We start from the raw sequence: 14,963 nt of genomic DNA, 5'->3' as shown, positions 1-14,963 counted from the left end.
GTAATACGTCTGCTCGATTACCGGCATGTCCCATAAAAAAAAAAAAAAAAAAAAAAAACCAGTATTATAATCCACGACCCCAACTCTTCCGTGAGTAATAAAACGCTGCTACTAAAAGTAAGTGGACGCCCGCAGTGCTCCAAGCATCTTTGCAACACGTTGAAGTCATCTTGTGTATTATAAAATTAGAATTGTCCACTATACATTATATCCATATTTTTTACTTAAAAAGAAATGCCTTTTTTAAGGATGGAAAATCATCCAATGACTCCTCTCATCGTGGACTTAGCGAGAGGGAGAGTCAGACTCTTACTGACTAAAAATCACCCTCACTTTTGCTCTTTGAGCCGGAACCCCGGCAAACCCGCTTGGTAGTTTGCAGCTCCGGATAAAGAGATGCCTGATTGTTTTAAAGTTACATGAAAGAGTTAATATTTGTTATTACTCTTATTTTAAAATATGAATGATCAGATAGAGTCAGGTTGATGTTCCATGTATAGCAATACACTTATTAGTCTCGTTAGATTCTAACTCATAACATCCTGGTTTATGAAATCCTATCATGTGCACTTGCATTCACTTCTTTTTGCAATTAAAGACTAACCACCGTACCCAGTCTTTTGATGGTTACTTAACGCAGTCTTTAGCTATTGTTTTCAAAATAAAATCGTTACTAAGGTGTAATTTAAATGTCTAATAATCATTAAATGTCTCTGAGTACGGCACTTAGTCTATATATGAACATGACTATGTTATTAGGCATTTACGCTTCCACACTATCAGCTTACTATCGATATAATTTCGGTGACGGAGGCGAAGCACTAATATACTATACCACACATAAGACGTCTAAATAATTATAATTATTAAAACCACATCACTTCTAAGGTATCTCGTTATGTAAAGAGCTTTTACTGATACACTCTAATGAGTATAGCGAAGTACGTATTTACGTCAGACCAACACGCGACATTCAAAACTCGAGACCCAGTTTCTTTGATCTTAGATAAAGTCGTGTCCCCACTTTGGACTTTGAGAACCGCGAGCAATGAGTGACCCTGAAGATATTATTAATAAGATATTTATTTAAAAAAGCTATAGTAGTATCTTTGAGTCTGAAGGTAAATGGTAAATGTAAGTAAATCAAGAAATAGCTTTTTCTTTTTTTTAATATTCATGAATTGACCTAAAGTGGCCCCAAAGTCTTCAAGTCCTATAACAGTAGAATCAATAGACGTCGATAATGGTGATAGAAAAACGTAAGGTGAATCACATAAGCATTTTATGTCAACCTACAAACAAGTTACCACTTAAATCTTTTAGGTTTCTTTTCAATTGTTTAAAAACAACCTCAAACATTCTAGATTTCATACGAAAGCTGTTTTTACGAGAAAACATTTTGAACCTTGCGACCTTCTCAGTCTTCTTAATGAAGGTTTTTTATTATGTTTTGGTCCTTTGGCACTAGATGTGAAGCTCCCTGTATTTACAGTGTTGGCTCTCGAGTAGTAATAAACTTGTCGAGTCCAGACTTCAATTTCGGCTATTAAGATGTTTGTTTGTGATAATAAAAAACAATAATTAGTTCTAAATCTTCTCGATTATGTGTAACGAAATGTTTATTCAATTCTAAATTAGAAGGGAACACAAAACTTGCAATTTGCAACACATTTTGTACCTTCAAGTACTTTGAAAATGGTACGTTTTAAATATATTTTCTTAACCGTTACAAGGATCAATTTTCCTTGTAGCTTAACACTCTCGCCATTGACCTTCCAAATTGATCCTGTTAGTCTTAAAAAGGTTGGTGTAACAAAAGTTCTTCACGAACCGATGTGTTGTTGATACAAAAAGAAGTACTCACTATTTTATGGACGCGTTCCGTTTCTCCGTCAGATGGATCAATCTACTTAGCATTAACTTCCTAATATATCTCTTGAACAAAAACAAATTTATGGACGCCAGTAAAATTTCGCTTCTGGATCCCTTTTTCCTTTATTGATATAAGGGTGTCTACAACTTCGTATACAGTTTGGACAGCATTGAGATTACGAAGTTGTTTATGAGCTATGTTTCTTGTTTTAGTCTTATTGATCAATCTTTGATTAATGATAAAATGTGCTTTGTGACAACTTTTGTAACTTTGTAAATGTTACGAAAGAGTTTTTGGGCGTTCATTGACCTTATATATTTTGTTACAATTTTTGAATTATTTTACAACCTCAAAAATTCTTATATTTAATTAACTTGAATAAAAATATATGTATAGTATCGTATTACGCTTGACACAAGACTCTATTTCCTACAGGAAATTGACAAAGCTCTAGCCAACAATCTGAGGAAAAGTTCCGATTGGAAAAATATATCTCAAGGAAAAGATTCCAAAGACGCGTCTTGTCACGCACGCTCTATATATGATCTTTTATTTTTCCTTCCTTAAAAGTACTGCGAAGAATTTCTTGCTATCATAAAATGTTTTAAAGTAACAACGTGCGACACTAGGGATTTAGTCTTGGGAGTGCTTCACAATTTACTCCTAGTATTATTCGACGTCAAAAGTCTGATTAAGAAAAACAACCGTTTTTTGGGATGACGAAATTTACATAAACTAGATATTTACCAGCTACAAAAGTAAGTGTTTGGGATAATTGATTCTGTTTCCTAGAAACGATTCAATCAATTAATTTGGGACTTAATGTTGTTTACAGGAAGGACGCAAATACAACAAGACTGGTTATTTTTAGCTTAAGATAAAACAGGAACTTAATTTGAATTTCTATTGTTCCAGATTAAACATGAAGATAAGAAGAGTATTAGAAGAAAATCGAGTTGCAGTTGCCAATTTATGATGATGTTGATGCGAGTTCTAAGTGTGTTGTATTATGTTTGATAACAAAAACCAAGAAAGTCTGAATACAGTGTACATCAGATGATCTAAATGCCTTATTTAAGAGAAGCTTGCGCTGCCTTCAGGCGCCGACTATGTTTGACTCGACCAAAGGCGCACTACTCGTAGCGCCATCTTTGTCGAACAGCTCCTGTTGGCTAAACGGCAAGGGTTGGCCCTCTACATTTCCAGCACCAGCTGACATATTAAAAGCATTTTTCATATTCGCTCTTTCTATGTCTATTGTTTTTGGAAACTTGGTTCTCATCTGCGTGTTAAATAACAGGAGGTACATCAAGTATATTGACAATCAGGTATGTATGTACAGTAATTGTCTTCTGCCTATTTCATAATTTGAAGATTTTTTAATGTTCAAGACAATTAATGTCGTTAGCGTTCTTTAGTAGTCACCACTCGTAATGAATGCCCATTGTTAAATTTGAAATTTACCTCATTTCAGTGAAGATTTCTCTCAATTTTCAAACCGCCAATTATAATAAAACCTTGGTTGTGTCTGACTAATTGCTTGTCAGATAATAACATTGTTAGGCAGCTGAATAATGGTTGAATATTACTAGGTTCTACCTAAGTTATTTGGCGTCATAAGACATCTTTCTTGGTCATTAATTCACAATGATAGTTCTCAACGAAAATAATTTATGTGATGCCATATTTTACAGCCAAGATACTTACTGACCTCGCTCGCACTGAACGATTTATTCACGGGAATCTTGATAGCTCCTGTCGCCCTGCTCCCAGCTTTGTACAAGTGCTGGCCATACGGGGAGATATTCTGCCAAATACAGGTTAGTCACGAACGTTATCAATCAATTCCTTTGATTTTGTTTCAACTAAAATATTGATCGGATAACATACTGCAATTTATAGCTCACTTGCACCAAGAGCAGTAGATCACGTTACATAATTCATATTACACTTAAAGTGTGGCAAACTAACTTTACGCCTAAAGTACTTGGTAAATATTGAACTTGCAACGAAACTTACATAGTAGACAGAAATAAAATGAGTACATTAAAATTAGTTTGCCATCAAAATTTCAGGAGAGTTACTTAATTTAGTTAGAGCTAGGCGGAGTTACGAGGTCCTCGCAAAACTTTGTTTAAACAAGAGATGAAGAGAAAATGAGTAAAGTTGCCTCGAAGGAAAAAAGTTTGCAATTGGCAAAGCAAAGTTAAATGGTAATCGGATGTCAAGGAAAAAATTGCGTAACTCAGCTGATTTTTGATGATAATTTGGGAAGATGAATTTTATTTAAAAATATTCTAGCCCAAAAATTGTTCTCAACATTTACTAAAGAAATCAGTTTGAAGGCTGTTCGTAGTTAAAGGAGCAACTTTATAAAAGGGTAATTGTTGACGTACCAGAGAAGCGGCGATCCGTGAACAATAAAATTTGCTAAAACTTCTATGAAAGCACATAATGCGGTATCAGCTAATGGTTTATAGTGACCGAGCACAAAGTTAGGTTGGAGTTTCAGCTTTGTAACTGGCTCCAGACGCTTGCTGACTTGTTATTCCTTTTACGAAGTGGCTCTTTTGATACTAACATCAAGGCTATTTACATAGATACCAAGAATTCCTTATCTTTGATGTTGCTTAAAGGGTATGAAAGAAAAAATGGTTACCGAAACTTTGACATTTCATTGTTGTTCTTGTGATGTCAGCTCTCTTAGAATATTACCAATTCCGTAATGCCTGTGGTACAGATTAAATTCTATATAGGCAACGTGTTGTAAGCTACATCGAATAAAATTAATTTATAAATTAAGATATATTTTGTACAAATTGGACATAAATATGGTTTTGTTTTTGGTTATTTTTAGGATTTTCTTGGCGATTAATTAAATGTCGCAACACAATACACAAGCATCAAATTAGATTTCAAAGAAAAACGTATCCATGATAAATATGAATACAGAAATATTTTTCCACGAAGCAATGTTAGTTTTTGCGGTGCTGATTCTTCGAATGAAACTATTTTCTTTATTTCAGGCTTTATTGCGAGGGGCTGTGAGTCAACAGAGTGCGGTTATTCTGGTCTGCATGGCTATCGACAGATATTTGTACTTGTTGCATCCGGACACCTATCACAAACATTCAAGTAAAAAGGTGAGTGGGCGGACATGTTGTTATGCTTCTTTTCTATATCGTATTGACCACACGTATGTTGCTTCTAACTACAGTTATTGGCTAACTGACTTCAAAGAAATCGTTTTCCAATTTTGTTTTACATTGAATTTGTTTGACGAGTATTGGGGTTAATTTCAAGAGCGTTATTTTCTTTTTCAAATCTGTATGCCATGTTATTATTGATTCGGTGTTAAAACAACAAACAAACTTCGTCGAATAATGACTGCACGGTTGGCGCGGTAGCTGGGCAACTGGCTGCCGTGCAACGTGTAGAGGGCTCGAATGCCGCAAGGAGCAACTCTTTGTGTGATCTACTAAATTGTTATTTCGGGTCTGGGTGTCATGTGCATGTAAATGCCATGTAAAAACACCAATGACACAGGAAAAAATGTTGGACAACGTTTAAAGAAATAAAATATAATAATTGAGTTAGTATTCCAAAGCTAAAAAGTTTAATGACTAAATCAAACGTTTCAAATACCTATTTAAACACCAATCTTAGTATCAAACATAGATTTGTTCCCAAAACACAACATTAGCCAACGTAAACAAGTTTATCATCTAAATATCTAATGTCTTCCTACTGCTCGAGTTCCATTGGAAACTTGTTTGTAAGTGAAGTTTCTACCTTCGTGTATCTTTCTTTGAGGGGATTAGTGTTACTTTATCGGAAGTAAACTTTGTTAGATGCAAAGGGTCGTTGAATACGAGAACATGTTTAAATTAACTCTACCGAGCTCCCATGCAAGATGTTTTGTGTAATGTAACTGAGATTTACTTAGAATATAGGTTTTAAATCGGTGTTTCATTTCCTTGTTAGTCGGTACATATAGAACTCTCTATAAAATAAATGTTTTGTTTCTTAAGTCACAGATGATTAACCATTAGACTTCGTAGGTCTGTAACAAATTGTTTGTTCCCGCGGTCTACGATACGTAGGATAGGATATGACAGAATTCAGTACTAGGAGACCCAAAATTCTGCTCGGTACTCGGTATAAGTTCTAGTCACAATATCGCATTAATATTATAAAATATGTGAAAGTTTGTTTGTTTGGAAGTTAGTCCCTTAATCACGCTGAAAGTACTGAACAATTTTGATGAAATTTGGTTTTTCTTTTTACTATCAATCGGATATTGTGACAAAACTATAAGTAAAGAACCTCATTTTCCTTTATTTTAAGAAGACCAAATGTGACGTCATTTATTTACTTGTTATCGTTTTTTATTCAATAGTAGTCCAGTCAATTTAGGATTTCACCTCGGAATTCGAGATACCCAGCTGTAATTTTGTATATACTTGTATATTGACCCCCTAAAACTTGTCTCAAAACCTACATATGGTAGGGTGTAAGCAACTATTAAATTTTAAGGTCTAACTAAGTGTGTTTTTTAAAAAATGTATCAATTCTCAAAAACTAATTATGATATCTCGTTCAAACCAATTTTCGTTGAAAGTTTCCATTAAAATCTATAGCATATATTTTTTTTAGTTTTCTTACTCACTTATTTTAAAAGTTAGAGGGCAGGACACATTCTATAGACCTCATTTTTCCACTTTGGAAGCGTCTATCTTTCAAACGATTGATTTTGACGAAAAATGGTTTTAGGAACCATGACGTATTTTTTAATGTCCTATCCATAGACAACCATCACGGATAGGTTAGACGAAAAAAAATTTTTTTGAAGAGATGCAGTGACCGCGCGCTCTCCTCCCTCTATCTCGAAAACGGTTCACCGTATAAAAAAAAGTTTACACAAAAGTTGTATAGAATTTTGTATTCTACAATATTGGTATTGAATGCAAATACCAAAAACCCATAGGAAATGAGATATTTCCAAAAAAACGATTTTTGGGACATTTGAAACTGAAGTTTAAAAGTTGCTTACACCCTACCATATGTAGGTTTTGAGACAAGTTTTAGGGGGTCAATATACAAGTATATACAAAATTACAGCTGGGTATCTTGCATTCCGAGATTCTTACCTAATTTAACCTTATTTGACTGGACTATAGGTACATACATTCAATAAGCATCTATGAGAGTCGAATCTATTTTTAGTAGACCCACGATGACTGCCACAAGGGAATCCCTTTTTTTACTTTGTACACATGTAACATACGCTGTGCCAGAGGGAATTTTACAGGATATATCTCTAAATGACACTGTAAATCCAACACAAAAAATGGCTCCTCAAAAAATCTTTGGATTTAAATTTTTTTGTTTGATTTTGTTCCAAGCAACTAAGTTTGTCTGTATGGTAGAGATTTGTATAGTTTAGTGTTAGTCCAATGTGGATGTAACAAAAATATAAAAACTACAAATGTAATGTCTAGTACGGTACTTTATCATTCTTCTTTTTCGTAAAAATATTTTTTAAGGGGGTAAATCATTCAATGACTTCGAGACGAGAGGGAGTGTCAGACTTTTGCTGACTAAAAACCACTCGTTCCTACTTCTGCTTTTCGGGCCGGAACCCCGGTAAACCCGCTAGTAGTAGTAGTAGCTCCGAATTTTCGTAAGAGTAAAGGATAAAAAAATTAAAACATCTGTCTGATTCAAACATAGCAATGGTCCTAGCTACCTATAAACCTATTGACTTTTGTAGCGGGCATCCGATATCTAATACGAGTAATACCTATTGTTAAAACTTGTTCAAAGTCACTTCGTATACTATAATAAATATAATTTGTTCCAGGACGATGTGTCATAACCTTAGTTTAGACATTATTACGGACATTTAATATTACTGACCTTATCCAGTGTCCAAGCTATTAAGGGACTTATTATTCATAACGTTAGAGTATAATTTAACTCCTAGAGCTCAACTCACTAGACTGTGACAATATATTCAAGTATAATTTATTAGAAGGACTAGGACATTTTGGCAATGAATATGATGAAACGGAAATTAAACATGTGACAGTTATAAAAGCTATTTATATTATGGCTTCTGATTTTTTTGGAGTTTGGCTCGTAATTACAAAGTCAATAATGTTACCAGTTTTTTAACTTTTTTTATGTCTGCCCCACACTAGGATATTCTCCTGTATCTTGGGTGCGTTTAAGAAACATAAAATTTTACAATCACATGACTCCCAGAGCCGAAACAACAATTTTTGGATCACACAAAGTGCTGCTCCATAGGGGTATGTAACCCGCAACACGCGTTATACGGCATTCAGTTGCCAGTGTGTCAGTCAGAATGTTCATTTATGACGTCAAAAAATAAAATCATTCTGTATTAAAATATCATACAGTCTATAATGTAATCGCGCTTGTAGTTTAACTATATGTGGTTATCAACCACATTTCATTAAATTATATATAAGTATATGTTACATTTCTCCATAATCAATATACATACGAACTATCTGGTTTTCTCCCAAACTCTTCGGACAGGAAGGAGTATCATATAAAGCCTGAAGCTTTTGTCTTTGTTCACAGGGTTGCGTCTTAGTTATCAGTATAACGTGGATACTATCAGTATCACTATTCGCGATCATGGTGCTACCACGATCTGGGTATTACTTCAACTCAACTGGACTTATGGCTTGTGATGTTTTTCATAGCAGAGTGGCTTTTAGGTAGGTGAAACGAAAATTCTTGACTTTACTTTTGAACCAGTTTCTTAGGAGTATTTGCTGTTCTATAATCTGTACTATGTAGTTCATAATAAAGTATATTTTAATATTTTCTATCTCTACAAGGATTTTATCATGCTGTGCCTACTACTTCCCGACGACGATGGCTCTGATGTACTGCTATGGGTCAGGGTTCCACGTCAGCAAAACCAGAGGGAAATGTGATCCCGAACCTTTAAGGCCTAATGGAGTACCTGTGCCTTGCGCGAAGACATCACATGGCGAACATGAAGTTGTGGTAAGCGATGACCTTGAGAATAATAAATAAAGTGTGTAGAATTATGACACTTATTACTATTAATAATATGGCTTGTGTTTGGTTGATTGGTTACGTGAGAAATTGCTGAACACAAGATTAGAATTTCGATTTTAAAGTGGATTTGTTTGTCTACCATACCATATTAAAATTAAAATATAATTAAATTAAATTATAATTATTTCCATATTTAAAAATTACTACAATGTACCTATTAACATGTTTTGGTTTATTGTCAAATAAGTACGTACAATATATTAACTAACACATTATTTAAAACTTAAAAATATACTAAATAACTATGTACCTATTTAAATGAAAAATATAGAGATAGAGGACAAACGTATACATGTCTATGTTAAATAACCCACCTTTTGTATAGATACTATGTTAAACCACGAGCATGTATTTTCCAGTAACATAATGTAGGTAAAGTTACAAGGACCTTGTAACTATGAACTAAAGCTGACTATGAAGTCGACGTCTAATAATAGACGCAAACATTTATAGGACCCATTAAGTTATTAGCTTTTCATACATAGTGACATTTTACAGAAGTTTTAGACTAATAAAACACTAAGTTATCATGTTATTGTCCTAAAAATAAATTATGATAACCATTAGGTATATCATTAGAAGGTTTTTGCAATTTATCAAAATAACTTTAGGGTATCCAAACCCCAATCACTTAACTTCCAATATTATCCATGCAAATTTTATTACAAACAAAGTCCGCAACGATTACACAAAAATATTTGTTTCTTTAAAAAGGTCACGTAGCGCATATTCATAATTTACGAGTTTAACTTGTTTTGCCTACCCCCGTATATCTTCTACCTTAGATGTAATTCTCGTATAAAATACAATAAGCATTCATTATACAGATAAAGTTACTTTCATAAATCAAAATGATAAATAAAATTTCGCTCACAAAGTAATTGTATCAAACGGAATAATATTATCTTGTGTGCGCCGTCTCAGAATCTTTTTTTCAAAACTTCGTTACCAATGTGCTTAGGCACTTCAATTATGATATATTGTTCTCTATTTTTAGTACAACTGACTCCCCCGTTTCATTGATTAAAGTGCCGTGTTCCTTAGCTTGTATTAAATCCACAACAATAAGCATTAAGTTCTAGAATTACGACTCTGTTTTATAAATCGTTAGATTGATTGGACTAGTATCCTTTGAAGTGAAGGAAGATTGTTAATGGAAAGATTTCGAGAACATTCTTGACGTTTTACTTGAGATAATTTTATTGTAAATGAACTGAAATTGACGTTGTTTCAGTGATAGTTTTGAGTTCAATTACTTGGATCAAATTGCTTTTCTATTTTGACGTTTTCAGAATTAAATTGCTACATTTAAATTGGCACCTTATTTACAAGACATAAAGAGTCATCTCAGCCTCTTATGTTGTATTATAAACATGAGCTGAAACTACTTTATCAACTTAAGTATCCGTATAGCTGTGTCCTCGTCCAATCTCATCCCATCTCGTAATTTTAAACACAAATGATGATGCTTTTATTACTCCATCACAGATTCAAGCGCCAGTGAGACCGCACAGCGTGAGCACATCACGAACGATGGCAGCAATGTCATTAGGTTTCATCGTTATGGTCACTCCAGCTACTATACAGGAAGTGGTTGCGGCCTGTACCGGCTGCAAGGTATGGATTTTAGCTTTGTTATCTATTGTTTTGAAATTTTGATTCATGAGTATTTCATGTGTCGTTATCAATGCCTTTTTTGTTTGAGTGGTTAGTACTAAGTAATCCTGGCACTCAATTTGAATCTTTAGGTACTAGTGTTGGGCTTTTCGTTGTAATATAGTATGGTGTAAAATAGTTTTCCCAATATCGTATAGAGGAAATTACGTTCTGTAAGTAATCGGTCCAATTGTATCGTCCTCTTCGAGAAATAAAATGCGTGACGCTATGTTATGTTGTTACCACCACTCGAAAAACGTCGTCCCAACATAAATTTCTGTACAAATGGCAAAGGGTCTAACACAATTCTTTTCTAAACGTGGCAATTACTAAACAGTGTCTTGGTTTTTTTTTTCTAAACCAAGGGAAAGGGCTTCTGAATCGAAATCTTACTTTCTCAACTGAATAATAATGAAAGCCTTTCGGTGATTACGAGGATAAACAGTGCAATTGCGCTCTTATTTGGTACTATTTTGTTTTGTTTACTTTGAAAGTAAATAAATACATGGTCCCAATTCGCTAATCCTTGTATTTTGATAAAACTAATAATATCTTGTAATAATATAGACTTGCAGTTGTACCGTCAATCTGGGGTGGACGAGCTACCTGATGCTATCAGCAGGCTTAATGGTGACTTGGCAGCTGTTCGAAGTTGGTCAAACAGGTTCGGCATAGCTGTCAATCCAAACAAGTGCCAAGCCATAATTATAGGAAGCTCTTGGAGCCTCAGATCGATTGACGGTGCGACACTGCCTCCCATCTCCTATAATGGTGTGACTATCCCATTCAGTCAGGACGTCAAGGACTTGGGCTTAATTATTGATAGCACATTGAGCTGGCGTGCACAGGTTACTAGTGTTTGCCAGAAAGTTACTGGGTCATTGAGGGCGCTGTATCGTTTGAGGAATTTCCTTCCATCCTCCGTAAAGGCACAGCTGGTGCAGAGCTTGATTTTCCCCATTATTGATTACGCTGATGTCTGTTACTACGACCTGAATGCAGATCTGCTCAACAAACTGGACCGACTTCTAAATAACTGCATTCGATTCGTTTTCAACTTACGTAAATATGATCATGTTTCTGCACATAGACTGCAACTAAAGTGGCTGCCCATACGCTTGCGCAGGCAGCAGAGGGCATTAACCACTTTATTCTCTTACCTTGACTCTCCTTCTTCGCCTAATTACCTTGCTTCTTATTTCCAATATTCTTGCGCTAACCACACTAAATTTCTTCGTTCGTCTCAAAATCGACACCTCCAGTGTGTCTCTCATCGCACTGACTTCCTTCACTCTTCTTTTTTCATTCAAGCTGTTCTTCTGTGGAATGCGCTCCCCAAGGAGATCAGAGTGGCAAAAAATCGCAGTTCCTTTAAATTTAAAGTCCGCGAGCATATATTTAAGGATTGGCAGTCGCAAAACAATTGAGGAAACTTATTTCTTCATTATGTGTATTTTATTATTTATGCAGTATATGTAGTCGTTTAGCAGTAGATATATATTGTATTGTGTGTATGTATACCTATGTATATAATATGTATTATATATGTATATGTATTGTATATATTGTATATTGTATTCTTATATTTATTCTTTTGTACCTGTGTTTTGGCTTCGCATCAATCCGCTTCATTTCTCTGCACTACCCTATGGTTGACTGTTAGAGAATGCCTTAAGGCATTAAGTCCGCCATTCACTGTTTTTTTTGTGATGAAGTATAAATAAATAAATAAATAAAATATCTTTTTGTCCCAAACAGGTTCCGCCTTCTTTGGATTTTATTGTGACGTGGTTGGCCTTGAGTAATAGTTTTTGGAATCCCTTTCTGTACTGGCTGTTGAACAGCCACTTTAGGAGGATAAGTCATGAACTGCTACAATATTATGTGAGTATTTAGTGTCCAATAACGTGTGAAGTATTTTTGTTAAATGTTCTTGTAATTATAGTGAGACTTTTAATTCACAGGTTTGCTGCCGAAGATCAAAATCGTTTCCAAGCTACGAGAAACCTACAACAGGATGTTGTGGTTCTCCCGTTACATCAGACGGACTACACTCCAAAGGAGAATTTGAAGGACTCGGTGAAAAATATTGGGGCGAGATATTAGAACGTACTGTATCATCGTCCTCACTGCATGCTATACAGAAAGCGTGCCATCGAGATCCACTTCGGTGTTCCGGCTCTTTCAAAGGCTGCTCAAGTAGTGCTTGTAAACAAGACCCCAGATTCTTTGATGGCTATGGCCCCACAGATTACAGACAGCTCGACAGATCAGCCTTTCAAATTGAATCCTGTTCACGTCAATGCAGATTGAAGAACTCAGACATGTGTCTATTTAGACCAAGCCCTGGCTTGGAGTGTGGTCGCTCTCGTTCCAACTTGAGCTTGGATGAGGGCAACTTCAACAAGACTTGTAATGGTAGGCATCCGGAATTGTGAGAGTTCCGAAACTGTCCGGTTTTCGGGCATAGAAGTAATAGTATAAGTATGTATCCCGGAGTGGAACATTTTAATTCGAATATTAAGTGGAAGTTCGATGACTCGCCAGGTGTCGACGACGACATGCAACATTTAGAACATAATCTCGATAGGATACGCAGTTTAAGTCACGAGAGAAGCTTTAACGCTTACGGACTAAAAGAAAATGATAATTTATTAGAAGTGGAAGTGAACGACATAGTGGAAGACGATTCAGATGAAATCAAAGACTATGGAAACGGTTGTGCTCATGACATTCATGATGAAAAAAGTGAATATAGTGTTCATAAGTTCTCTCGTAATTCATCAGTGTCTAATAGGGAACTAGATGTCATCAAAGAGAGCTCCAGGAGCTCGAGTGATACTGAAGTGACGTTGACTCGATGACTTCCGAGGGTAACCTTTGATAAAGCCGTGAATGTTGTTCATTTGGATTTATCCCCGGAACATAGACACTATTGTAAGCAAAAGTGTATATTGTCAGATAAAAGACATCCTTAGTTGTTTGATGGTTTAGAAGAGAAATATTAGTTTTAAGTACATGTGGACCAGTAGCTTCGGGTCTGATTTCTGTAATTGATTCTATAGGGTGTGAATGTGAATGGACTTTGAAAACAAATGTGCCAAGATTTTAGATGTAGAACATTGTGTCTCTATCTACCTCTTTGAGAGGCACGAATGTTTGTGTACATAATTTTCCCAGAACGATAGTATACTGTATTAAGTAAATATTTATACTACGTATGAATAGATACAGAGTGTTAAAGTTTTAGTATCAAAGCAGGTAAAAGAAGTTTTGTATTTTTTGTAATAGTCGAATTGGAGAATTATGCAATTATACATAACTATTATAATGAAAGAGATTTTGTGTATTTCTAATTTTAATATCTTATAAATTAGTTGAACTATCTACTGTATTTCTTTGTACTTCATGTATGAACATTTCACAGATACCCAATGTGAATTTATTCTGTATGTAAATAATAATAAGACTGTTTGAAGGGAAATTCTTAAAGTTATTCAGATCGCACAATACTTTTCTTCTATACATAATAAAGTAATGATTAAAAACATTGTTGATGTCTACTTAAATGTTAAATCAGCAAACGGAAAGGAAATAAATTGTTTATATAACTTTGTGTCTCATTTCATCAAAGAATTAAAAGAAAACAAAACGTTCGGAAACACATATAGACGGTAGCTACACAAAAACAACAAAATTGGGAGATACCGTAATAAAAAACGACCTTGATCGTGCAAATAAAAGGAAGCTATAAAAATTACGTCTTTCTAGAAAACAGAAACAAAAATGCATATATTTTATTACGGGAATGGTGTGAGTTGTAGGTGGGTATGTAGAATGGTCATTAATAAAAAATCAGCTCCAGATCAGGCATGAGGCCCTACTGGGCGCCATTAGTGGTGGTCTGGTTCTGGTCGGGCGGGCTACCCTTGCTCACTGTCCGCAGAACCGCATCCCAGTTGACCTTGAAACATAAAAACAACAATCTAAGCTAAGCACATGTGACAGATATTGACAAAATACAACAAGAAGACTTAAAACAGAAATCAAAGTTACCAATGTCCAGGAACCCAACAATTTACGACTGAGAAACTAAACTAGTCTCTATCTATGATATTCTTAGTTTACGGCTATTTTTATGACCAGACTACGGGTTTACAGCTTAAAGCGGACGCATAAGCGACAGTAAACGTAGAGATGTCCGGGCCTTAACACCGAGGCTTATCTCAAGGACCTGTCAACATTATATTTGTATCATAGTTGTGGGAGCATGCGATTGTGTGAACTACAGCTTGGGTTGAATCTAATTACT

At 35.0% G+C, this 14,963-nt stretch overlaps 2 protein-coding genes across 3 annotated transcripts in view; both read left to right on the top strand.

Annotated features, from left to right (window-relative positions):
- The window catches only part of LOC118276473 (trace amine-associated receptor 1), a 75,945-nt gene extending 61,683 nt beyond the window's left edge, over positions 1–14,262 (top strand). For both annotated transcript variants that reach the window (XM_035594807.2, XM_035594808.2), the window contains 8 exons: positions 2,789–3,201; positions 3,568–3,693; positions 4,900–5,016; positions 8,486–8,625; positions 8,749–8,920; positions 10,484–10,612; positions 12,410–12,535; positions 12,616–14,262. In XM_035594807.2, coding sequence (XP_035450700.1) covers positions 2,983–3,201; positions 3,568–3,693; positions 4,900–5,016; positions 8,486–8,625; positions 8,749–8,920; positions 10,484–10,612; positions 12,410–12,535; positions 12,616–13,089 — 1,503 coding nt within the window. In that variant the 5' untranslated portion in view covers positions 2,789–2,982 and the 3' untranslated portion in view covers positions 13,090–14,262. The remainder of the gene's footprint in view (positions 1–2,788; positions 3,202–3,567; positions 3,694–4,899; positions 5,017–8,485; positions 8,626–8,748; positions 8,921–10,483; positions 10,613–12,409; positions 12,536–12,615) is intronic.
- LOC126912912 (uncharacterized) lies at positions 13,138–14,262 on the top strand. The gene has a single exon (XM_050707332.1). It carries the CDS (start codon positions 13,138–13,140, stop codon positions 13,513–13,515), a length of 378 nt encoding a protein of 125 aa, XP_050563289.1. The 3' UTR covers positions 13,516–14,262.
- Positions 14,263–14,963: the final 701 nt, after the last annotated feature.

The sequence above is a fragment of the Spodoptera frugiperda genome, chromosome 31 (genome assembly GCF_023101765.2).
Source record: "Spodoptera frugiperda isolate SF20-4 chromosome 31, AGI-APGP_CSIRO_Sfru_2.0, whole genome shotgun sequence".
Lineage (NCBI taxonomy): Eukaryota > Metazoa > Arthropoda > Insecta > Lepidoptera > Noctuidae > Spodoptera > Spodoptera frugiperda.
Note: the sequence above shows the minus strand (reverse complement) of the source record. Positions and strands in the feature narration are given on the sequence as shown.